The sequence below is a fragment of the Ranitomeya imitator genome, chromosome 2, assembly GCF_032444005.1.
Source record: "Ranitomeya imitator isolate aRanImi1 chromosome 2, aRanImi1.pri, whole genome shotgun sequence".
Classification (NCBI taxonomy): domain Eukaryota; kingdom Metazoa; phylum Chordata; class Amphibia; order Anura; family Dendrobatidae; genus Ranitomeya; species Ranitomeya imitator.
The window spans coordinates 185,318,445-185,344,026 of NC_091283.1; the positions used below are offsets into that span (position 1 = coordinate 185,318,445).

At 46.1% G+C, this 25,582-nt stretch overlaps 1 protein-coding gene and 1 long non-coding RNA gene across 9 annotated transcripts in view; one reads left to right on the plus strand and one right to left on the minus strand.

Moving 5' to 3' along the window:
• Positions 1 to 1,067: 1,067 nt before the first annotated feature.
• Positions 1,068 to 25,582, plus strand: part of LOC138662524 (uncharacterized) — a 37,365-nt gene continuing 12,850 nt past the window's right edge. Inside the window, exons 1-2 of the long non-coding RNA XR_011318034.1 lie at positions 1,068 to 1,172; positions 17,812 to 17,892. This is a non-coding gene — a long non-coding RNA (uncharacterized lncRNA). The remainder of the gene's footprint in view (positions 1,173 to 17,811; positions 17,893 to 25,582) is intronic.
• The window catches only part of IQSEC2 (IQ motif and Sec7 domain ArfGEF 2), a 248,444-nt gene continuing 241,467 nt past the window's right edge, over positions 18,606 to 25,582 (minus strand). For 7 of the 8 annotated variants that reach the window (XM_069748265.1, XM_069748263.1, XM_069748267.1 and 4 more), the window contains one exon: positions 18,606 to 25,549. In XM_069748265.1, coding sequence (XP_069604366.1) covers positions 24,623 to 25,549 — 927 coding nt within the window. In that variant the 3' untranslated portion in view covers positions 18,606 to 24,622. The remainder of the gene's footprint in view (positions 25,550 to 25,582) is intronic. The other variant, XM_069748271.1, reaches the window with a different exon arrangement.

Below are 25,582 nucleotides of genomic sequence, written 5' to 3' on the forward strand. Positions count from 1 at the left end.
TCCTAACAAGTATAGTGAGAAGCCATAACCCTAAAGGTACCGTCACACTTAGCGACGCTGCAGCGTCGCTGTTTGGTCACTGGAGAGCTTTCACACAGACCGCTCTCCAGCGACCAACGATGCCGGTAACCAGGGCCGCGCTTAGTAACCCGATGTTTACCCTGGTTACCATCCTAAAAGTAAAAAAAAACAAACACTACATACTTACCTACAGCCGTCTGTCCTCCAGCGCTGTGCTCTGCACTCCTCCTGTACTGTCTGTGTGAGCACAGCGGCCGGAAAGCAGAGCGGTGACGTCACCGCTCTGCTTTCCGGCTGACCGACGCTCACAGCCAGTACAGGAGGAGAGCAGAGCACAGCGCTGGAGGACAGACGGCTGTAGGTAAGTATGTAGTGTTTGTTTTTTTTTTTTACTTTTAGGATGGTAACCAGGGTAAACATCGGGTTACTAAGCGCGGCCCCGCGCTTAGTTACCCGATGTTTACCCTTGTTACCAGTGAAGACATCGCTGAATCGGTGTCACACACGCCGATTCAGCGATGTTTACGGGGAGTCCAGCGACCAAATAAAGTTCTGGACTTTCTTCCCCGACCAGCGACAGCACAGCAGGGGCCTGATCGCTGCTGCCTGTCACACTGGACGATATTGCTAGCGAGGACGCTGCAACGTCACGGATCGCTAGCGATATCGTCTAGTGTGACGGTACCTTAACAGGCTAGTTAAGGGGGTGAATCCAGTGGCGTAGGAAGGGGGGTGCGGGGGGGGGGGGGGCGGGCCGCCCCGGGCGGCACAATGTGGGGGCGGCTATCAGCACGGCTGCGCGCACTCATTCTCTGCTCCTTCCTCCCAGCATTATGAGGACTGGAGCAGAGCGCTGGCAGACAGTGCGCGCGGCCGTGCAGAGTTGCTGGCTGCAGTGTAGCAGGGGCACACAGTCACACACGCTGTGACTCACCCCCGCACCTGCAGTCAGCAGCAGAAGCTCCGATCCCACCCCTCCAGCAGCGTCACAGCTCTCACAATGTGAAGAGCCATGGAGGGGCGGGGCTAAATGTCGGGGGCGGAGCCACGGACAAGCAGGAAGAAGAGGCAGAAGGAAATATGAAAATCAGAGCGGGAGACAGAAAAGATGTGAGAACAGAGACAGAAAACAACAGAGAGGCAAGACACAGGTGAGAAGTATATATATATATATATATATATATATATATATATATATTACATCATTGTCTAAGGGTCACACTTCCGTCTTTCTGTCTGTCCTTCTGTCTTTCTTTCTTTCACGGATATTCATTGGTCGCGGCCTCTGTCTGTCGTCGCTGATTGGTCTCGGCAGCTGCCTGTCATGGCTGCCGCGACCAATCAGCGACGGGCACAGTCCGATTAGTCCCTCCGCTGCAGTCAGTGCCCGGCGCCTGCTCTATACTCCCCACAATCAGCGCCCGCTCCATAATCCCCTCCAGTCACCACTCACACAGGGTTAATAGCAGCGGTAACGGGCCGCGGTGTAACGCACTCCGTTACCGCTGCTATTAACCCTGTGTGTCCCCAACTATTTACTATTGATGCTGCCTATGCAGCATCAATAGTAAAAATATGTCATGATAAAAATAATAAAAAAATGAAAAAACCTGCTATACTCACCCTCCATCGCCTTTCCCGCTCCTCGCAACGCTCCAGTGCCCGCTCCATGCAAGCGGCAGCTTCCGGTGCCAAGGATGGTATGTGAGAAGGACCTGCCATGACATCACGGTCATGTGACCGCAACGTCATCACAGGTCCTGCGCTCATACCAACCCTGGGACTGGAAGCTGCCTCGTGCGATACAGGGCCAGAATTCATCGGAGGGTGAGTATATGTTTATTTTTTATTTTAAGTCTGTATACTACGTGGCTCTGTGCTGTATACTCCATCACTGGGCAATATACTACGTGGCTGGGCAATATACTACGTGGCTGGGCAATATGCTACGTGGGCTGTGCAATATACTACATGGCTGTGTTATATACTACGTGGCTGGGCAATATGCTACGTGGGCTGTGCAATATACTACATGGCTGTGTTATATACTACGTGGCTGTGTTATATACTACGTGGCTGTGCTATACGCTATGTGGGCTGTGCTATATACTGCGTGGGCTGTGTTATACACTACGTGGCTGTGCTATATGCTACGTGGGCTGTGTTATATGCTATGTGGCTATGCTATATTTCTCTGCTGTATCTGCATCATGAATCATGCTATGTGTTAAAGGGGGGGCCCACTGAGACTCTTTCGCCCGGGGCCCTCTAAAACCGCGGCCGGCGCTGCAGCTCTTTAACGCTATTGACGTGCGGGCCCGCGCCCGTACGTCAATAGTTAACAACAGCCACCAGCCATTTGGAGGCTGGCAGCTTTAGTCGGCCGCAGCGCACACGTCGACGGCTTCTGACGTCATTGTCAGTCGCCGGCGAGTGCACGCTTCAGCTGCGTGGAGAGAGCAGGAGCGCGGTCAGGTAAGCAGAACTTGTTTTTTTTTTTTGCAGACCCTATCATGTGTGCTGCCCTATTTTTGGTAACCTTTATGTGTATTGAGCCGAGGGGGGGGGGGGGGGGCGCCAAACTCGGGAGCAGCCCCGGGCGGCAAAAGCTCTAGCTACGCCCCTGGGTGAATCAGATCGGGGGCTTATCTACAGCATTATAGAATACAGTAACTAAGCCCTGAAAGGGGGTGGTGCCAGCTTATAGCGGCCAAAACAGCTGACAGGTTCCTTTTAAATGTTCACATTAACAGTAATTTTGACCAGGGGTACACAATCTTTTTCATGCCATTGTCTCTTCTGCAAGATATGTGATTGGGTTTTAAAATGCTCATGTGAGCAGGTTTTTTGGGATGCCCCAATACTGTCCATAAGACACATTTTTAATCCATCTGGAAAATGTCCACTAGAGAATTCCAGATAACTGTTTACATCCACATTTTTTAAATGAATGAAACTGCAAATCTCCCATCATTTTTTGGAAATCACTAGATTCAAAAACTCAATACGTGTTTCAGAATAGGAAAAGGTCAATTCTAAAGCCCATGAATTTTTGTTCAGATCATTCACAAAGAACTGTACAACCTCAATAGATCTGGCCCAAATGAAAAAAAAAAAAAGTAGTCTAGGAACCATTTGTAAAATAAAATGTGACCCATTGGCAGTAAGGACCAACCAATGAACAGGAACTCAAAACGCCCCATAAATAGATTTGCATAACTGTTGTTATTTATTGTTATGGCGCCATTTATTCCATGGCGCTTTACCTGTGAGGCGGGGTATGCATAATAAAAACAACCACAATAATCTTAAATACAAGTCATAACTGGTACAGGAGGAGAGAGGACCCTGCCCGCGAGGGCTCACAATCAACAAGGGATGGGTGAGGATACAGTAGGCGAGGGTAGAGCTGGTCATGCAGCGGTTTGGTCGATCGGTGGTTACTGCAGGTTGTAGGCTTGTCGGAAGAGGTAGGTCTTCAGGCTCTTTTTGAAGGTTTCGATGGTAGGTGAGAGTCTGATATGTTGGGGTAGAGGGTTCCAGAGTAGGGGTGATACGCGAGAGAAATCTTGTATGCGATTGTGGGAAGAGGAGATAAGAGGGGAGTAGAGAAGGAGATCTTGTGAGGATCGGAGGTTGCGTGCAGGAAAGTACCGGGAGATGAGGTCACAGATGTATGGAGGAGACAGGTTGTTGATGGCTTTGTATGTCATGGTTAGGGTTTTGTACTGGAGTCTCTGGGTAATGGGGAGCCAGTGATGGGATTGACAGAGGGGAGAGGCCGGGGAATAGCGGGGGGACCGGTGGATTAGTCGGGCAGCAGAGTTTAGAATAGATTGGAGGGGTGCGAGAGTGTTAGAGGGGAGGCCACAGAGCAGGAGGTTACAGTAGTCAAGGCGAGAGATGATGAGGGTATGCACTAAGGTTTTTGCAGATTCTTGGTTGAGGAATGTACGGATTAGTGAAATATTTTTGAGTTGAAGTCGGCAGGAAGTGGAAAGGGCTTGGATATGTGGTTTGAAGGATAGATCAGCGTCAAGGATTACCCCGAGGCAGCAAGCTTGTGGGACTGGGGAGAGTGGGCAGCCATTTACTGTAATGGATAGGTTCGTTGGGGGGGTCGCGTGAGATGGGGGACAGATGATGAATTGTTTTGTCCATAAGTTTCAGAAATCTAGCGGAGAAGGATGAAATAGTGGACACACATTGAGGGATTCTGGTTAGTAGGGAGGTGATATCTGGTCCAGAGATGTAGATCTGTGTGTCATCAGTATAGAGGTGATACTGAAAGCCATGAGATTCTATGAGCTGTCCCAGGCCAAAGGTGTAAATGGAGAAGAGCAGGGGCCCAAAGACTGAACCTTGTGGGACTCCGACAGATAGGGGGCGAGGTGAGGAGGTGGTGTGTGAGTGGGAGACGCTGAATGTCCGGTCTGTTAGGTATGAGATCCAGGATAGGGCCAAGGCTGTGATGCCAAGAGATGAGAGGGTCTGTAATAATAGGGAATGGTCCACTGTGTCAAAGGCAGCCGACAGGTCCAGGAGGAGGAGGATAGAGTAGTGTCACTTGCTCTTGGCGGTTAATAGGTCATTGGTGATCTTAGTTAGGGCAGTTTCAGTGGAGTTGTGTGACCGGAAGCCAGATTGTAAGCGGTCAAAGAGGGAGCAAGAAGAGAGATGGGAGGACAGTTCAAGGTAGACGTGGTGTTCCAGTAGTTTGGAGGCAACTGGAGGCATAACTGTGCATGAATTTCGTCCCCATGGCAGAGCCCCTCAACTGCAGATGGGTCACATCCTCAAATGAAAAAACATTGTGGTTCAATATGAAATCAATACTCTATAGAATGAATTTCCTCTGATAATCTAGAATGATGTGGTTTTGACATAAAAATATATTTGACAGCCTCCATTCTTGTCTCAGTCATGTCTGTATGGACCTTGTGCACTGGGGACAATTAGAGGGTCTTCCCTAAACTGTTCCCACAGGGCTGGAAGCTACAATTGTCCACAATGTCTTGTGCTGAAGCACTAACATTTCTCTTCACTGGAACCGAGAGGCTGAATCCTGAAAAACATCCAATAAATGTTAACCCTCCTCCACCAAGCTGTACAGTGGGCACAGTGCAGTCGGGAGGGGGGGGGGGGGGGGAATTATGTTCCTGGCATTCACCAAACCCCGACTCCTCCATCAGATAGCAGATAGGTGTAATCAGACACTGTGCAGATCACATTTCCTAGAGTGCAGTGGTGGACACTTTACATCACTCCATCTGACGCTTGGCATTGTGCTTGGTGACGTACGGCTGCATGCAGCTACTCGGCCATGAAGCTCCCGACAGGGGGACAGTGTTTGTGCTGATGTTATACCAGAGGAGGTCTTGACTCTGCAGTTATGGGGTCAGCAGAGCGTTGGCGACTTCTATGCCCTCTGCTCCTCAGCACTCGGCCTCCCGCTCTGTAATATTTGGGGGGTCTTCACTTCGTGGCTGAGTTGCCGTGGTTCCTTCCACTTCTCAATTATATCACTCACAGGTTAACCCCTTCCCGACCTGTGACACAGCGTATGCGTCATGAAAGTCGGTGCCAATCCGACCTGTGACGCATATGCTGTGTCACAGAAAGATCGCGTCCGTGCAGATCGGGTGAAAGGGTTAACTCCCATTTCACCCGATCTGCAGGGACAGGGGGAGTGGTAGTTTAGCCCAGGGGGGGTGGCTTCACCCCCTCGTGGCTACGATCGCTCTGATTGGCTGTTGAAAGTGAAACTGCCAATCAGAGCGATTTGTAATATTTCACCCATTATAACGGGTGAAATATTACAATCCAGCCATGGCCGATGCTGCAATATCATCGGCCATGGCTGGAAATACTAGTGTGCCCCCACCCCACCCCACCGATCGCCCCCCCAGCCCTCCGATCTGGCCGGTACACTGCTCCGGCTCCCCTCCATCCAGTGCTCCGCTCCCCCCCGTGCTCTTGTTCGCTCCCCCCGTGCTCCAATCACCCCCCCGTGCTCCAATCACCCCCCCTGCATTCAGATCCACCCCCCCCGTGCTCCGTTCCACCCCCCCATGCTCCGTTCCAGCCCCCCCGTGCTCCGTTCCACGCCTGCCGCGCTCCGATTCCCCCCCGTGCTCCGATCCCCCCCCCGTGGTCCCCCCCACCCCATCATACTTACCGATCCAGCCGGGGTCCCGTCCGTCTTCTCCCTGGGCGCCGCCATCTTCCAAAATGGCGGGCGCATGCGCAGTGCGCCCGCCGAATCTGCCGGCTGGCAGATTCGTTCCAAAGTGCATTTTGATCACTCAGATAGATTATATCTCAGTGATCAAAATAAAAAAAATAATACATGACCCCCCCGCTTTGTCACCCCCATAGGTAGGGACAATAAAAAAATAAAGAAATTTTTTTTTTTCCACTAATGTTAGAATAGGGTTAGGGGTAGGGTTAGGGGTAGGGTTAGGGTTAGGGGTAGGGCTAGGGTTAGGGTTTCGGTATGTGCACACGTATTCTGGTCCTCTGCGGATTTTTCCGCTGCGGATTTGATAAATCCGCAGTGCTAAACCGCTGCGGATTTATGGCGGATTTACCGCGTTTTTTTCTGCGCATTTCACTGCGGTTTTACAATTGCGATTTTCTATTTGAGCAGTTGTAAAACCGCTGCGGAATCCGCACAAAGAAGTGACATGCTGCGGAATGTAAACCGCTGCGTTTCCGTGCAGTTTTTCCGCAGCATGTGTACAGCGATTTTTGTTTCCCGTAGGTTTACATTGAACTGTAAACTCATGGGAAACTGCTGCGGATCTGCAGCGTTTTCCGCAGCGTGTGCACATACCTTTAGAATTAGGCTATGTTCACACGGTGCGGATTTGGCTGCGGATTGGCCGCTGCGGATTCGCAGCAGTATTCCATCAGGTTTACAGTACCATGTAAACATATGAAAAACCAAATCCGCTGTGCCCATGGTGCAGAAAATACCGCGCGGAAACGCTGCGTTGTATTTTCCGCAGCATGTCAATTCTTTGTGCGGATTCCGCGTCTTTTTACACCTGTTCCTCAATAGGAATCTGCAGGTGAAATCCGCACAAAAAACACTGGAAATCCGCGGAAAATCCGCAGGTAAAACGCAGTGCCTTTTACCCGCGGATTTTTCAAAAATGGTGCGGAAATATCTCACACGAATCCGCAACATGGGCACATAGCCTTAGGGTTAGGGTTGGAATTAGGGTTGTGGTTAGGGTTGTGATTAGGGTTATGGCTACAATTGGGATTAGGGTTAGGGGTGTGGGGGGGTTAGTGTTGGAGGTAGAATTGAGGGGTTACCACTGTTTAGGCACATCAGGGTTCTCCAAACGCAACATGGCGCCACCATTGATTCCAGCCAATCTCGTATTCAAAAAGTCAAATGGTGCTCCCTCACTTCCGAGCCCTGAAGTGTGCCCAAACAGTGGTTTACCCCCACATATGGGGTATCAGTGTACTCAGGATAAACTGCGCAACAATTACTGGGGTCCAATTTCTCCTGTTACCCTTGTGAATCTAAAAAAAATGCTTGCTAAAACATCATTTTTGAGGAAAGAAAAATGATTTTTTATTTTCACGGCTCTGCGTTGTAAACGTCTGTGAAGCACTTGGGGGTTCAAAGTGCTCACCACATATCTAGATAAGTTCCTTGGGGGGTCTAGTTTCTAAAATGGGGTCACTTGTGGGGGGTTTCTACTGTTTAGGCACACCAGGGGCTCTGCAAACGCAATGTGACGCCCGCAGACCATTCCATCAAAGTCTGCATTTCAAAAGTCACTACTTCCCTTCTGAGCCCCGACGTGTGCCCAAACAGTGGTTTACCCCCACACATGGGGTATCAGCGTACTCAGGAGAAACTGGACAACAACTATTGGGGTCCAATTTCTCCTGTTACCCTTGGGAAAATAAAAAATTCTGGGCTAAATAATTATTTTTGAGGAAAGAAAACGTATTTATTATTTTCACGGCTCTGCATTATAAACTTCTATGAAGCACTTGGGGGTTCAAAGTGCTCACCACACATCTAGATAAGTTCCCTTGGGGGTCTAGTTTCCAAAATGGGGTCACTTGTGGGGGGTTTCTACTGTTAAGCCACATCAGGGGCTCTGCAAACGCAACGTGACGCCCACAGAGCATTCCATCAAAGTCTGCATTTCAAAACGTCACTACTTCACTTCCGAGCCCCGGCATGTGCCCAAACAGTGATTTACCCCCACATATGGGGTATCAGCGTACTCAGGAGAAACTGGACAACAACTTTTGGGGTCAAATTTCTCCTGTTACCCTTGGGAAAATAAAAAATTGCAGGCTAAAAGATCATATTTGAGAAAATAATTTTTTTTTTTATTTTCATGGCTCTGCGTTATAAACTTCTGTGAAGCACTTGGGGGTTCAAAGTCCTCACCACACATCTAGATTAGTTCCTTTGGGGGTCTAGTTTCCAAAATTGGGTCATTTCTGGGGGATCTCCAATGTTTAGGCACACAGGGGCTCTCCAAACGTGACATGGTGTCCGCTAATGATTGGAGCTAATTTTCCATTTAAAAAGCCAAATGGCATGCCATCCCTTCCGAGCCCTGCCGTGCGCCCAAACAGTGGTTTACCCCCACATATGGGGTATCAGCGTACTCAGGACAAACTGGACAACAATATTTGGGGTCCAATTTCTCCTATTATCCTTGGCAAAATAGGAAATTCCAGGCTAAAAAATCATTTTTGAGGAAAGAAAAATTATTTTTTATTTTCATGGCTCTGCGTTTAAACCCCCAGGTGCTTCACAGAAGTTTATAAGTGCTCAATGTGCATCTAGATAAGTTCCTTGGGGGGTCTAGTTTCCAAAATGGGGTCACTTGTGGGGGAGCTCCAATGTTTAGGCACACAGGGGCTCTCCAAACGCGACATGGTGTCCGCTAACAATTGGAGCTAATTTTCCATTCAAAAAGTCAAATGGCGCGCCTTCCCTTCCGAGCCCTGCCGAGTGCCCAAACAGTGGTTTACCCCCACATATGAGGTATCGGCGTACTCGGGAGAAATTGTCCAACAAATTTTATGATCCATTTTATCCTACTGCCCATGTGAAAATGAAAAAATTGAGGCGAAAAGAATTTTTTTGTGAAAAAAAAGTACTTTTTCATTTTTACAGATCAATTTGTGAAGCATCTGAGGGTTTAAAGTGCTCACTAGGCATCTAAATAAGTTCCTTGGGGGGTCTAGTTTCCAAAATGGGGTCACTTGTGGGGGAGCGCCAATGTTTAGGCACACAGGAGCTATCCAAACGCGACATGGTGTCCGCTAACGATGGAAATAATTTTTCATTCAAAAAGTCAAATGGCGCTCCTTCCCTTCCGAGCCTTACCATGTGCCCAAACAGTGGTTTACCCCCACATGTGAGGTATTGGTGTACTCAGGAGAAATTGCCCAACACATTTTAGGATCCATTTTATCCTGTTGCCCATGTGAAAATGAAAAAATTGAGGCTAAAAGAATTTTTTTGTGAAAAAAAAGTACTTTTTCATTTTTACGGATCAATTTGTGAAGCACCTGGGGGTTCAAAGTGCTCACTATGCATCTAGATAAGTTCCTTGGGGCGTCTAGTTTCCAAAATGGGGTCACTTGTGGGGGAGCTCCAATTTTTAGGCACACGGGTGCTCTCCAAACGTGACATGGTGTCCGCTAAAGAGTGGAGCCAATTTTTGATTCAAAAAGTCAAATGGCGCTCCTTCCCTTCCAAGCCCTGCCGTGCACCCAAACAGTGGTTTACCCCCACATATGAGGTATCAGCGTACTCAGGACAAATTGGACAACAACTTTCGTGGTTCAGTTTCTCCTTTTACCATTGGGAAAATAAAAAAATTGTTGCTAAAAGATAATTGTTGTGACTAAAAAGTTAAATGTTCATTTTTTCCTTCCTTGTTGCTTCTGCTGCTGTGAAGCACCTGAAGGGTTAATAAACTTCTTGAATGTGGTTTTGAGTACCTTGAGGGGTGCAGTTTTTAGAATGGTGTCACTTTTGGGTATTTTCAGCCATATAGACCCCTCAAACTGACTTCAAATGTGAGGTGGTCCCTAAAAAAAATGGTTTTGTAAATTTCGTTGTAAAAATGACAAATCGCTGGTCAAATTTTAACCCTTATAACTTCCTAACAAAAAAAAATTTTGTTTCCAAAATTGTGCTGATGTAAAGTAAACATGTGGGAAATGTTATTTATTAACTATTTTGTGTCACATATCTCTCTGGTTTAACAGAATAAAAATTCAAAATGTGAAAATTGCGAAATTTTCGCCAAATATCCGTTTTTATCACAAATAAACGCAGAATTTATTGACCTAAATTTACCACTATCATGAAGCCCAATATGTCACGAAAAAACAATCTCAGAACCGCTAGGATCCGTTGAAGCGTTCCTGAGTTATTACCTCATAAAGGGACACTGGTCAGAATTGCAAAAAACGGCAAGGTCTTTAAGGTCAAAATAGGCTGGGTCATGAAGGGGTTAAGGGAAGATTTAGGAGGGAAGAAATGTCATGAACGGACTGGTTACCAAGGTGGCTCCTATTAGAGGACCGCACTGGTACCGGTGAGCTCTGCATGTTCCGTCACATTAGTAACGGCAGTCGGCACGGCGGGGGACAGAGGTTATACCCAGGGAGGGGCCGGAGGTTATACACTGGGGGCGATGGCGTTATTGGCCTTTCCTCACAATGGCAATGAAGTCCATCTGCAGAGATTTTGCAGAAATATAAAGTAATGTACAAGCACACCATTTAGTTGGTGTCACCTTCTGACAGACGAATATGTACAGTATTCACAAGAACAGGATTGGAACAAGCAGTAAAAACTTTCCTATTTCATGAAAAGTTATTTTTACTTTAGTCATTAAATGCAATTCAGACAAAGTAATGCAGTTGTGAATTAGGGCCAAGATTGTATAAGAAAAGTTTGTCTAAATCATTTTACATTCTGTGTCAAACACTCTGTTGTATCTTGTCTGCTAGATATTTAACAGCTGAACTCAAATGAACCAGCAAAGCACAAAATCCCTCCGAGTCTTACTGTATTTTTAGTTGCTGCTGCCCTGGGTTCAAAAATGAGAAGAGGAAGCACCACGAGAACCCACAAGTCATGCACTTAACCCCCCTTATGCTTTGTATGAGGTTGCAGGCTGGCTGCATACATTTTTTTTCCAGCAGAAACCAAATTCATAGATATATGGTATCCTGTTATTTTTTTTTTTTATAAATTCAGGATAAATCCATCTTGGTTACAGAATTAGAATAGAAAGAACATTTAAAATAATTCAAAAATATAAAACCTCTATACGTATCATAGAGGCGAGGCAAGAGACTGCTTAGCATTGAATTACAGTACTTTGCCTTACTTGGTACCTGCAATTGCCACTAGGGGGAGCCCTCTGCATAAGGATTTCCATATTATCTGTACAGGAAAGATATATACCGTATCTTGGTACAGTGTTAGCTAGAGGATAGAAAAATATTTAGAATTGAGTCCTCAGTGGTTGATACCTTTTAATGGCGAACTGAAAAGATGGTAAATTGCAAGCTTTCAGGACTACACAGGTCTCTTCATCAGGCAAAGACTAATAGAAATTCTGAAGAATCACATTTATGCACAACATAGCACAGAAATAATGTCATAGATAAGACAGGTGACGTGAAGCGGGACTACCATTATGTGAGTGATATGTTATGTCCATAAATATTGGGACAGTCCATAGATAAGGAGTGTGAATGTTTTATTGTCCATTGGGGTCTGGAGGTGGTGATCCCGGCCACCATGGATGTGGAATCTTTGTACTCTAATATCCCACACCAGGATGGATTAAATGCCTGCAAACTCTTCCTGGAAAACACAGGGACTGAGGCAAATTCTGTGGTGAAACTTATAAAATTCATCCTCACCTGCAATTAGATCTATCTACAGGAGACTGGCACAGCAATGGGAAGTAAAATGGCCCCTCAGTATGCAAATCTTTTCATGGCCATGCTTGAAAGCGACTTTTTGTCCTCATGTCCCATCAGGCCTCTGGCCTACTACCGCTACATTGATATTTTAATCATCTGGACGGAGTCTGAGCCACAGCTAATGACGTTCCATGAACAGTTTAATCAATTTCATCCTACCATCAACTTAAAGGGAACCTGTCACCCCCAAAATCAATGGTGAGGTAAGCTCACCGTCATCAGGGGCTTATCTACAGCATTCTGTAATGCTGTAGATAAGCCACCGATGATAAGGTACCGTCACACTTTAGCGACGCTGCAGCGATACCGACAACGATCCGGATCGCTGCAGCGTCGCTGTTTGGTCGCTGGAGAGCTGTCACACAGACAGCTCTCCAGCGACCAACGATCCCGAGGTCCCTGGTAACCAGTAGATAAGCCCCTGATGACGGTGAGCTTACCTCACCATCAATCTTCGGGGTGACAGGTTCCCTTTAACACTCAACTACTCCTGCACTGAAATTAACTTTTTGGACACCATCATTAAGCTGCAGAATAAAATAGAGACATTCCTGTATCAGAAGCCAATCGACCGTCCAACATACCTTAAATGGGACAGTTTCCATCCAAAACATATATAAAAAAAACTCCATTGTCTACAGCCAAGCCATCAGATACAGTCGTATATGTTCCAACCCCATGGATGGGGATGAACACCTTGGTCACCTCAGAAAGACCTTTTTGAATCAGGGCTACCATCCAAGAACAATTGAAAACCAGATTACAAGAGCAACTAGAATATCAAGGAATCACCTGCTACATTGCAAAGCTAAAGAAGAAAATAACCGGGTACCTCTAGTGGTTACCTGTTGTGAATTCCGCTCTTGGGCTCCCTCCGGTGGTTGTAAGTGGCACTTTTGTGAGTTCTGCTCTTTCGTGGTTTCTAGTGGTATGGCTGCTCCTTGGAGTTAGCTGTCGTCAGCTGCCTCCACTTATCGTCCGCTATTTAAGTCTGGCTCTTTCTTCAGCCTGTGCCACTTGTCAATGTTTCCTGGCTGGATTCACATCTCTGCTTGGATTCTCCTGGTTTCCTGACCAGTTCTGCAAAGATAAGTTCTGGCTTTGCTCATTTCAGTCCACATGTTGTGGACTTATTGTTCTGTGCATTCTATATTTGTCCAGCTTGTCAGTATGGATTTTTTCTGTTAGCTGGAAGCTCTGGGAAGCAGATTTACCCTCCACACCTTTAGTCAGATGTGGAGATTTTGTAAACTCTGTGTGGATTGTTTTGTAGTTTTTATACTGACCGCACAGTATCCTTTCCTGTCCTATCTATCAAGCTAGGCTGGCCTCCTATGCTAAAATCTGATTTCATTTCTGCGTATGTCATTTTTCCCTCCTCTCACCGTCAATATTTGTGGGGGGCTATCTTTCCTTTGGGGATTTTCTCTGAGGCAAGATAGGTTTCCTGTTTCCATCTTTAGGGGAAGTTAGATCTTAGGCTGTGCCGAGGGGTCTAGGGAGCGTCAGGTACCCCCCACGGCTATTTTTAGTTGCGCTGCTAGGTTCAGGGTTTGCGGTCAGTACAGATACCACCTCCTTCAGAGCTTGTCTCATGTTGTTCCTAAACCACCAGATCATAACAGTTACCTACAATCCAAATCTGGAGGTGCTAAGGGGAGCTGGACGGAAATTACAACCTTTACTGCAAAAAGATGCCCGCTTATAATCCATTTTTCCAGACCCCATTACTGTGTTTTAGGCAGCCCCCAAATCTAAAGGTACCGTCACACTCAGCAACTTTGCAAAGAGAACGACAACAATCCGTGACGTTGCAGCGTCCTGGATAGCGATCTCGTTGTGTTTGACACGCAGCAGCGATCTGGATCCCGCTGTGCCATCCCTGGTCGGAGCTAGAAGTCCAGAACTTTATTTCATCGCCAGTTCGGCGTGTATCGTCATGTTTGACATCAAAAGCAACGACGCCAGCAACGAGCATAGGGCCCCTAGATGTGTCGGATCGGTACACTCCGGCTGTTTTACATGGAGCTAACAACCAGCGAGAACGAGAAGTGAGTCGCCGTTACATCACTGGATCGCTCCTGCATCGTTCTGGAGTTGCTGTGTTTGACGTCTCTACAGCGACCTAAACAGCGACGCTCCAGCGATCGGCTCGTTGTCTATATTGCTGCAGCGTCGCTGAGTGTGACGGTACCTTAAGAAGCATATTTGTCAGAAGCTCGCTGTCCTCTCCAACAGCTGCAGGTACCTTTCCTTGCAACCAGAAAAAATGTAAAACTTGTCCATTTATAATGACCACGGACAAGATAAAGATCCCCAATTCACATCAGGACTACAAGATACCAGGTACTTTCAGCTGCGTCACTTCTAATGTGGTGTACCTAATTATTTGTACTAAATGTCCAACTGGGGGTCTGTATGTGGGGGAGACAGGGCAAAAACTGAGAACAAGAATGAATGCTCATCGCCATACCATGAGAGAAAAAAGAATGGGTCTACCTGTGGCAATAAATTTTTGTCTCCCCGATCATAGCAGTATGGACATGAGATTACTTGTATTAAAAGGTAACTTCAAATCTCAGAGAGACAAAAGAGTCTGGGAATATAAGCCGATGACGACCTTTGATACGCTCAGTGCAGGAATGAATGTGTTGCATGGATTTATGTCTTTTTACATCAACTAAGGAATTTGCTTCTCAGACCATGTGGGGTCATCACAACAGAACCAGACCCCAATCAGAGGACAATTAAACATTCACACTCCTTATTTATGAACTGTGCCAATATTTATGGACATAGCTGTTTATCACTCACATGATGGTAGTCCCGCTTCATGTCACCTGTCTTATCTATGGCATTTTTCTGTGCTGTGTTGTGCATAAATATGTGATTCTTCAGAATTTCTATTAGTCTATGCCTGATGAAGAGACCTGTGTAGTCTCAAAAGGTTGCAATTTGTTACCATCTTTTCAGTTAGCCATATTATCCGTATAAATCCATATGGAGTTAACTCCCTCTAGTGGTTGGTGGAGGCTGTCAACATTTTATAAAGTATTTTGTAGTTTTGTTCCTGGGCTCCAATAAAATAAATTTCCTTCATATTTCCAGAAGGAAAAAAAAACCATTAGCGCTTATTCAATCCATTTTCTTTAGACCAATTAGGTATCAGAAAAAAAGCCAATGTTGGAGGTCCTTGTTCGCGTTACAGGAAGCCATTCCTGTTTTTTTGCTTAAAGACAATTAGTAAACCTATAGCTTACAGGGGTATACAAGAGAATGAAACAGGGCTGTGCCACGTTTGTCCGTGGTTAGTGTATGCAGAAAATGACTGTAGCAGTGGGCCCCCATCTGTCATCGCAGGGTCAGCTGTACCAGCATTTAGGCGATACAGCTGACCACAATGATGAGGGAATGAGCGCTCCTTCCCCCATCATCCCTGTCAGCGTCTGACGTCGGTGATGCTGACAGGGGGCGCGATGAGTCACTGCCCGGCGCCCGCTGTCAGGAGAAGGGCAGGAGCTCAGAGTAGCGCAGGAACAAGGAAGAAGAGAGGTGAGTATATTTATTTTTTAAGGGGTGCTGCCTTATACTACAGAATCTGCCTATGGGGGGTGCTGCCTTATACAGGGTCTGAATATGGGTGGTGGTGTGGGGGGGGGGGGGGGGAGTTCTGCCTAATACTGCAGGGTCTGCTTATGGGGGGTGTGCCTAATACTACAGGGTCTGCCTATGGGGAGGTCTTCCTAATACTACAGGGTCTGCCTAATGCTACAGGGTCTGCCTATAGGGGGCGTCCTTATACTACAGGGTCTGCCTATGGGGGGGGGGTCTTCCTAATAATACAGGGTCTGTGTGTGGGGGGTCTGCCTTATACTACAGGGTCTGCCTAATACTACAGGGTCTGCCTATGGGGGGTCTACTTAATACTACAGGGTCTGCCTATGGGAGGTCTGCCTACAACTACAGGGTCTGCCTGTGGGGGGCCTGCCTAATACTACAGGTCTGCCTATGGGGGTACTGCCTTACAGTACAAGGTCTGCCTATGGGGGGTGCATTATACAATATAGAATAGGCCTATGGGGAGTGCATTATACTATATTGAGGACTATCTGGTGCATTATACTATATGGAGGCTATCTACAGGGGCATCATACAGTGTGGAGATTACAGTGTTGGAGCCATCACAGTTTGGAGGCTACTAAGGGGTCAGTATACTGTGTGGGAGGTACTATACAGTGAGGGGGCATTATACTGTGTATAAGAGCATCATACTGTGTATAGGGGAGCTGTTCACGGGCAGACTCTGGACATTATTAAATGTAAAGTGGGCACTTACTGTTATAGGGGAACTCAGATTACTGTGACTATTAAAGGGGCACGCAAGGCAATATTACTTTCTAGGGGCAAAATATTGGGACTGTTTTCTAGGGCACATGCACCTGGCATTACTATATTATAGAGGGGTGCTTTAGAATTTAGAGGGCACAAAGAACCACACAGCAGGGGCAGTAATAGGGACACATACGGCAGCAGCGGCTCAGTATTGGGGTATCAGGTGCAGTAATAGGGTCACATACGGCAACAGCGGCTCAGTATTGGGGTATCAGGGGCAGTAATAGGGACACATACGGCAGCAGCGGCTCAGTATTGGGGTATCAGGTGGAGTAATAGGGTCACATACGGCAACAGCGGCTCAGTATTGGGGTATCAGGGGCAGTAATAGGGACACATACGGCAGCTGCGGCTCAGTATTGGGGTATCAGGGGCAGTAATAGGGATACATACGGCAGCTGCGGCTCAGTATTGGGGTATCAGGGGCAGTAATAGGGACACATACGGCAGCAGCGGCTCAGTACTGGGGTATCAGGTGGAGTAATAGGGACACATACGGCAGCAGCGGCTCAGTATTGGGGTATCAGGGGCAGTAATAGGGACACATACGGCAGCAGCGGCTCAGTATTAGGGTATCAGGGGCAGTAATAGGGACACATACGGCAGCAGCGGCTCAGTATTGGGTATCGGGTGCAGTAATAGGGACACATACGGCAGCAGCGGCTCAGTATTGCGGTATCGGGTGCAGTAATAGGGACACATACGGCAGCAGCCGCACAGTATTGAGGTATCAGGGGCAGTAATAAGGACACATACGGCAGCAGCGGCTCAGTATTGGGGTATCAGGTGGAGTAATAGGGTCCCATACGGCAGCAGCGGATCAGTATTGGGGTATCAGGGGCAGTAATAGGGACACATACGGCAGCTGCGGCTCAGTATTGGGGTATCAGGGGCAGTAATAGGGACACATGGCAGCTGCGGCTCAGTATTGGGGTATCAGGGGCAGTAATAGGGACACATACGGCAGCTGCGGCTCAGTATTGGGGTATCAGGTGTAGTAATAGGGACACATACGGCAGCAGCGGCTCAGTATTGGGGTATCAGGTGCTGTAATAGGGACACATACACAGCAGCGGCTCAGTATTGGGGTATCAGGGGCAGTAATAGGGACACATACGGCAGCAGCGGCTCAGTATTGGGGTATCACGTGCAGTAATAGGGACACATACGGCAGCAGCGGCTCAGTATTGGGGTATCAGGGGCAGTAATAGGGACACATACGGCAGCAGCGGCTCAGTATTGGGGTATCAAGGGCAGTAATAGGGACACATACGGCAGCAGCGGCTCAGTATTGGGGTATCAGCAAGATTAGGAGTTTGTGCAGGTTAGGAATAGATGGTGATGGGGCTGGAATATGAGAAGTGAAATGTGTCTTTGTTGTTTTCTCTGCAGCCAAGTCCTGGCTGGAAGAAGTTGTCATGTCGGTCTGGGCCAGATGGAAAAGTGACAACTCCATCATAAAGAACATCAGCGGTAAGACATGATCTGTAACTGTGCTGTTATCTCTTATATGTTCTGTAGGGCTGGTATCTACCACTAACCATATGGCGGTAATATCCATGTTAGTCGTTATATAGAGATTATCTTCAATAACAGGTCATCTGCTGAGGTTCTCCTCCACCATTAGGGTGTGTCACCGAGTTGTAATCAAGCTTACCTGGTTAGGGGCCCACTCAGAAGCTTCGTCCCCCCCCCCCCAAACCAACCAACCAAAACCCTAGCTACGCCTCTGCTGTGAAGCCAGAGCTGCCAGTCAAGGAAGAACAGGTAAAGCTTAAAATTATGCAAAACAAGGATGTGGGACGGTACCCTGAACGGCTCTCGGCTCGGTTACCCCAAGGGTGCACATTGTGTTTGTGCTTTGTTTGAACAGTCATTTTATACTGAAAACCTTCATTGAACGTCGACAAATGGAGAAAAGAAATGTTGCATTCTCACAAGTTGTGTTAGCATTTCTGATATGAGCCTCCATATGGATTGATTAGGGGAAACGCATGAAAAATTGAAGGTACTGGCATCAGCAGAAGTCTTGACGGAGTCCTACCTGAAAACATCATCCAGATTCTATTGCAATTTATCGGTCCAGTTATTTGGCAGGTCGATTATATATTAAGACTATAATACAGGGCACGTACAAAGCACCTTATTAAAGACACCAAATGAAATAAATGAAGGACACAGTAAAATACACACCAGTAACAGACTTTTTTTTTCCATTTCTGAAGCATTAAATATACACAATATATACATTTGGATTTCATATATACTTCATAGGATTTTTTTTTAATGTTTTCCCCCCTCCCCATTCACGTCCAGACACAAAAATAAATCAGTCCCAAAAGTGGGCGTAAAAACAGATCTAAAATAAAATAACCAACTAAAAATAAGGACAAGATACCTGTCCCACAAAAAAAAAATATATATAAAATAACCCATAAATTCCCTATAGGCCTTCCTCCCACCCCACGCGGCACAGGCTGGATAACCATTCCATAGGAAATATTTATCATATATAGTCTATACACACATCCAGAACTGTACAGCAGTGTTGTGCTTGCAAGCAGCACACCACAAACATGCTATGAGCATACAGAAGGGAGCAAAAGCCATTAAGAGGAATTAAATAAAAAAAAATATAATAAAAAATAATAATAATAATGGAGTGTACTGGCCCTGTCTGGGAACCAAAAAGCAAGTCATGATGAATAGAAAATCTATTTTACCTATCTCTAATGGAAATGGCCTGCAAAGTATCACACACCCATGCCGGAAACACTCAAGTTAGCATGACAACATTCTGAGAAAAACCCAAATAACAAAAAAATAAATAAATAAAAACAAAGGTTCTTTGGGTCCATGGGGTTTTGGAGACTACCATCCAAGGGTATTCTTACCCAAATATGCTTTAAAAATTTTTTTCTTATTTAAAATTTGCTTTGGGAATTGAATTTGGTCATAATGGTAGAACCTCTAGGGAGGGATTCATTCCAGGAGAGAAAATAAAGGCACCACCTACAGGACACCCTGAGAATTACAGTGATATTTAGAAAAATGTTGATATGTTCTGTCAAATGTTAAAATGTCAATATCCTATGGTGACTAAGTGATAAGCTCCCATTTATTTTCTAGGGATTATGATATCTATCATTGTGGTCATGGTTTAGCAACACCATGTCTGCCTGACAACTGAACTTCAGGTTGTCCATTGATACAACATTTATATCTCACTTCCATTTAAATCATTACAATAATTTTAATTATTGGGATCCATGGAAAGGAAAAAAAATGCCCACAGAAAAATATCTTTCATATTACAGCTACCATTTTAAAGCTGTGTCTCACATGTGAATTCTTGGCTAGTAATTGAGTAAAACCTATGACATCCATGACCACTAAACTGGAAAAACGGGAAAAACCCACTACATTTTCTTACCAATAAAAATTTATATCTGCCTGATACAAATGGTATAGTACCATAGTTATAACCGTAATCATAAATGATTGCTATAACTCATGATCCTTCGCTACCGTAATTTCATAATTTTGAGTTTCGACCAAATCCAGAGCTCTTACAAGCTCGATAGAAAAGAGCTTGGAGGCGCTGTGCTCCTTGCTTTGGAGACTGGCCACTGCTGACAAAAAGACAGTACGCAATAGAGCTAAAAATCCCGCTCTCCTTCACAATGGAACGTCTTTAAAAAGGAATAAATTGCAATTTGCTTTATTTTATTTTTTTTACAATTTTCCCTATTTAAAATGAGAAAACCCCTTTAATAGAGGGAGTATCCCTACTATTTAGTAACTACTTCTAATAAAGAGCATCTCTTACTTTGGAGGACTCAACATGTCCATGCATAACGAAGGCATCCCATTTCTTTAAGAGGAGAGTAGTGTAATGCTTCTTTTCTCCTTTAGGAGTGCTGCAGAGAAATTGAACACTTGCGGAGTCTTTTTTTTTTTCACACCGATCACTTGTGGGGACAGTAGAAACAGATCTTTTTGCAGGCATTACGGGGTCTAACAGGATTTTTTTAATGATTTTAAAAGGCATTGTCTAATTCTTCTTACAATATGCAGTGGATTCTCTTCTCGATATCCAACGTATTAAAGTATTTATTACAGACTACTGCTAACATGTAAATCTATAAAAGAGCCTCACATTGTCACAAGTACATTGACATTCCCTAATACCTAAATATATTGGGAAACCTGATGACAAGGACGTCACCTCATTTAAAGTGCATTAATTAGATCACAGAAATTACTATTTCTGCTATACAACATGGCTTCTAAGTGGCATTATATGGGGAATGGAGCGGATGGATAAAGAATTAGTCATTACAAAATAATTTAAAAAAAACAAACTATAAAAATCATCATTTTATGACATTTCCAATGAGGTCAGTAAATATTACATGGAGGCCAGAGGGTTATGTAATATGGATCGCACCGCTTTATGCGTGTAGCCTGGGTCAGTCGGGTTCCTGGTTTTGGTAACCCAATTGGGCGATCTGTCAGCAGCGCCGATAGCAGGCGGGTCACATTTGGGATTGGCACTTTGCTGCAGTGCAACTTTATCACAATAGTGCCCAAAGCCAAATGATCATAGCTGTGAACACTTTTATTCCTTCGCGGCTGAACAACATCAGACTAGAACTCTCCGACATGTTTGGCCACAGCCACTGTTCACGTCACGTATAAAATATTCATGGCACAAGAGGTTTGTGAGTTTGGCGCATGTTACACCCCTTTGTTGGCACCTATCTAACAATGAATGTTTCTTTATCTATCTTGCCCCGCCCCCGAGGATCTACAGCCACTGAAGTACATACATGTATTTTTTCTATAATGTGACATTGCCTGCCATTAGAAATTTGTACAAAGCACCCCAATTGCATCGCCAAAAGAAAAGACCCAACTTTTCAAGTAAGACTTTAGGGGGTACAGCTGTGTTTTAGGAGGCGGCAAATATTTGGAGAAAGTAAAGTACCCTCTTGATAAGACAGCATCTGAAAATGTTAAAAGACTCATTTGCATGTCAGAAATTAATATGATCAAATGTGGTTAGGGGTCCGACAGATTACAAGGATGATGGTCTCAGAGCCTTGAACGGAGCCTTGGTCGCACATGCCCACTGCTTCCTTTACACTGGGGACTTTGGGACCTCAGTTCTCTTGTTTGTGGGGGGTCCCAGCGGTCAGATCCCTAGAGATCATACATGTAGTGTATCTCCTATGCTCTCGACAGGTAATAAATGACGGTGATGGGACAAGCCCTTTTCACAGGTGCTATCCCAATTATAAAGTGGATCGGCGCAGGTCCTGGATGTGATTGCATTGTGTGTTTCATCCACGATACCAATTGTGTCCCCAAAAAACAGATCTAAGGGACTGAGGCTACAGATGCGTCTGTGTTTTTAGGTAAGGTTTATCTATATACAGCTCTGTGTGTTCACTCCTCACCACTTTGTAGATTTATCAAGACCAGTACAAGGAATAATGATATAGTCACCCACTCATTATTCGGCCTCTACCCCCCAAGGGTCTATGAAAAAAACTGCGGATTCTGTGCCTTGCAACAGTTTTGATCACGCACTCTGTATGTAATATAATTCATCTGTTTCTGTAGTCTTGCCCCTCCCCCCCCCCCGATCTGCTCTTGGCGGCAGAAGCGCTCACACCATCCACCACTTAGTTGCAATGTTCTGAAGAATACCTTTAAGTCTGCATTTTTTTTAAAGTCACCTTTACTTTGCTGCCTTATAGGATATCTGTCAGCAGATTTCTGCCATTTATTCTGAAAGCTGTATAATATAGGGGCAGAGAGCCTGATTCCAGTCATGTGTCACTTGCTCAGCAGCTTACTGTAGTTTCAATACAATCAGTGTTTTATCAGCAGGAGATTATCTTAGCTCATCTGTGTAACCCCGCCCCCACCACTGATTGGCAGCTTCCTGTGTACACTGTGCAAGCAACCAATCAGTGGTAAGGGCGGGGTTATACAGGGATCAGCATTCGGAGCACTGCAACATCTACATTAGAGAAAACATGGATTCTATCAAAACTGCACCAAGCAGCCCAGTAAGTGAAACAATCGCTGGAATTGGGATCTCTGCCCCTACATCATGCAGCTCTCAGATTACATAGCAAAACCTGCAGACAGATTCCCTTTAATTTTTTTAATGCATTGCCTAAGGAAAGGAAAAAATGAACAAAAAAAAAAAAAACATTAGGTACAATGTGCAGGTTGTTGCATTGCTTTTGGCGATCCCTTATTTTGAGGTCTAATGAGTCAGTGATCCCGTATAGAGAATCCACTGATCACAATTACGTAGCCGTGCAGGAGCCCCAGTCCTAACTGTGCATTCCTTACCTATAAAGTGCAAAGCTATACATGCCCCGCATAAAGACCGGCAATGGAGAATACACCCGCTTGTACTAGAACCAATGGAAGATTTCAGGATTTCCGGTCATATCTTATCTATAGTGGAAGTAGCTGTCATTGGGGAGAGGACAGGGGGAATAATGGATCTGTTATATGGGCTCTACGGCCTTTTAAAGGAGGATTTAAATTACTTTTTTTTGTTTAAATGAGCGCGTAACATAGCAGATTAGACCATGGCTACTTGTATAGAGACGTCCTATCACCTTGCCAGGGGAACGCCACCTACAAAATAGCAACGATTCTGGAGATTTTAAAGACTAGTTCCAGCTACAAACCCCATGTAAAAAATGGAGCTGGGCAATCAGATGACCCCCTTTGCTTAACCCATCCCTGCTTCTGACCACCTATGTTCCCCAGGGCCCAGGTAATGGGACCACAACCTGTCCTGGTCTCGAGAGATGTGGCTGAATTTATCCCTATAGTCTTGTTACTTACTAATATGCATATTAAGAGCTCTGCTTGCGGGCAGTGACCAGAAACATCTTTCTTTGCATGCAAACCCATAGTGGGAGGGCGTCTCTAGTCCAGGCCTTTCTTTAATGTTTGGGGGGTGGTTAAGATCTAAAAATATGAACATTTCGTGCTCTTCTGCTAAAACGGGTTAGAAAAACACGGTCGCTTTGTTCCAGCACCAAAACCTGTTGGCGGATTGTTTCTGATATTGAAGTTAATAGGGCTGAGCTGCAATACCTCGCGTGACCTGTGTGACAGGTGTGGCGCTCTTTTAGAAAAAAAAAAAAGTAGTGCTGCTTTCTTCTTTAATCCTGGACAATTCCTTTACTTTATTAAAGTCCACCTAGCCCCTTTAGCTTCCTCTGCTGCACATATGATGGCTCCTCTCTAAATTGAAAGCTGGTTTACCCGACGGCTGCTGGGATGACGCATGATCCAGTGCGTCCAACTTTTTTCTGCCTCTGCAGCTTCTATTCAAGCGCATACATCTGCCTGACGTAGAAGATGGCGGAAATGTTACAGGTGAAGCAGACATCCTACCTCGTACAAAGGATTTTACACTATATATAATTATATATATATTAATATAGACATCTTTAATCTCTATACATAGAACTCTGTATATAGTTTTCTTATGAAAGCGGTCGCTGCTCGATGATTGTGCAGAAATGACACGGGCCGCGCCCAGAGCATTAGGTTTCTTTTTTTTTTTTGCTATATACACTTTTTTTTGTTAATGCTGTTTAATGGGGTCCATTCCCTGCGTCATTTAGTGGTATATCCCCTGAACTGCACATATACAGGGAGTTTAATAAGGGCCCGTTCAGAACACACCCTTTGGACACGATGCATGGAGAAGGCGGCAGACCTGGAGTGATTTTTTTTTTTTTGTGTGCCCATGCTTGCCCCCCCTCGCTCTCACATTCACGGGCCCCTACAGCACTAGCAGCCGGGTCGTCATAGACCCATTGTAACGTCTAAATACACAAGCGCGCTCTCGTCATCCATTCGCTACAAGACCACACAAATGATTCTGCGTTATTACCTGTCCTTCCAGGCTCTGGAGCCTTGTAACACCCCCCCCAACCCCCAAAACATAGGACTTCAGAGCAGGGAAGGGAATGCGAGGGCGATGCATATATTAGGACATACATAGTCTCTCCTTCACATATAGTCCTAGTGAATAAATACATCACTGGCCGCGTCTTCGTCCCAGTAAGTGCTGATGGAGGCGGGGAAGAACAGCCAGGAGCCTTCATCCATTTCCCCATGTGCATGCTTATTTCTAGGCCTCTGGTCCTTGCTGTTACACCACCGTGCTGATTCGGTTACCTGGCTTTTGTTTCGGGTTCCCCTGGGATGTATTTGTTCCCATAGGATGATGGGAGGCATGCTGGGGTAGGGGGGATGTTGGAGGCAGAGGGGAGTGCGGTGTGAGGGGAGTGTGCGGTGTATGCGGAGATGGAGGAGGGAGCGGTGGATAGGATGGATGTGGCGGAATGGGAGATATAGGCGAGCAGGGAGACTGGGCGTGCTGCTGGGTATACGGGGTGGGTGTATACTGGGCCTGCTGGGGGCGCTGCGGCTGCGGAGGCATTTGAGAAGGGTGGTGGGTAAATACAAAGTGCTTCGGTGGTTGCTTTTGCATGGAGTGCTGAGTCTGGTGCATGTGCTGGGGATACGTGTGCGTCATGGGATGTTGGGGCACAGATCCGTACATGGGTAACGGAGACTGCGGCTGGTTTGAAGGGTGTCGGCCATGCAAGGTATACTGAGGGTGCGGAGAACTGGGTGTCATGGGTGGCGCGCCTACAGGTGGTCTCTTCTGTTGACCAGGGCGCTGCAATGTAAACTGAGCCGACGATGGCGGCACGTGGTAACGATGAGACGGTGGAGGGGGAGGCTGGTGTGGCTGTTGCGGTGGTGCAGAAGATGGCGGCTGAGAGTGATAGGGTGGTGGGGGTTGAGCAAGCACCCCTTGATTGTGGCAGTACTGAGCATGCAGAGCCTGAATTTTCGACTGTCCGTCAAGTCCTGGAGGAGTGTGAGGGTGAGGTGGCAATGAGGTTGGGGGCAGGTTCTGGAAGGGACCCTTCCCTCTTTTGCTTCCAAACAACGAACCCAGGAAAGAGGAAGAATTGGACACCGGTCTTGGAGCCTTGTACTCTTCAGGAGGAGGTGGCGGTGGAGCAGGAAGCCTCTGGTGGGGGCGAGGGCTGCTAATGATAGATCCCTGGGAAGAGGAAAAAATAAGACAGGTTTGACT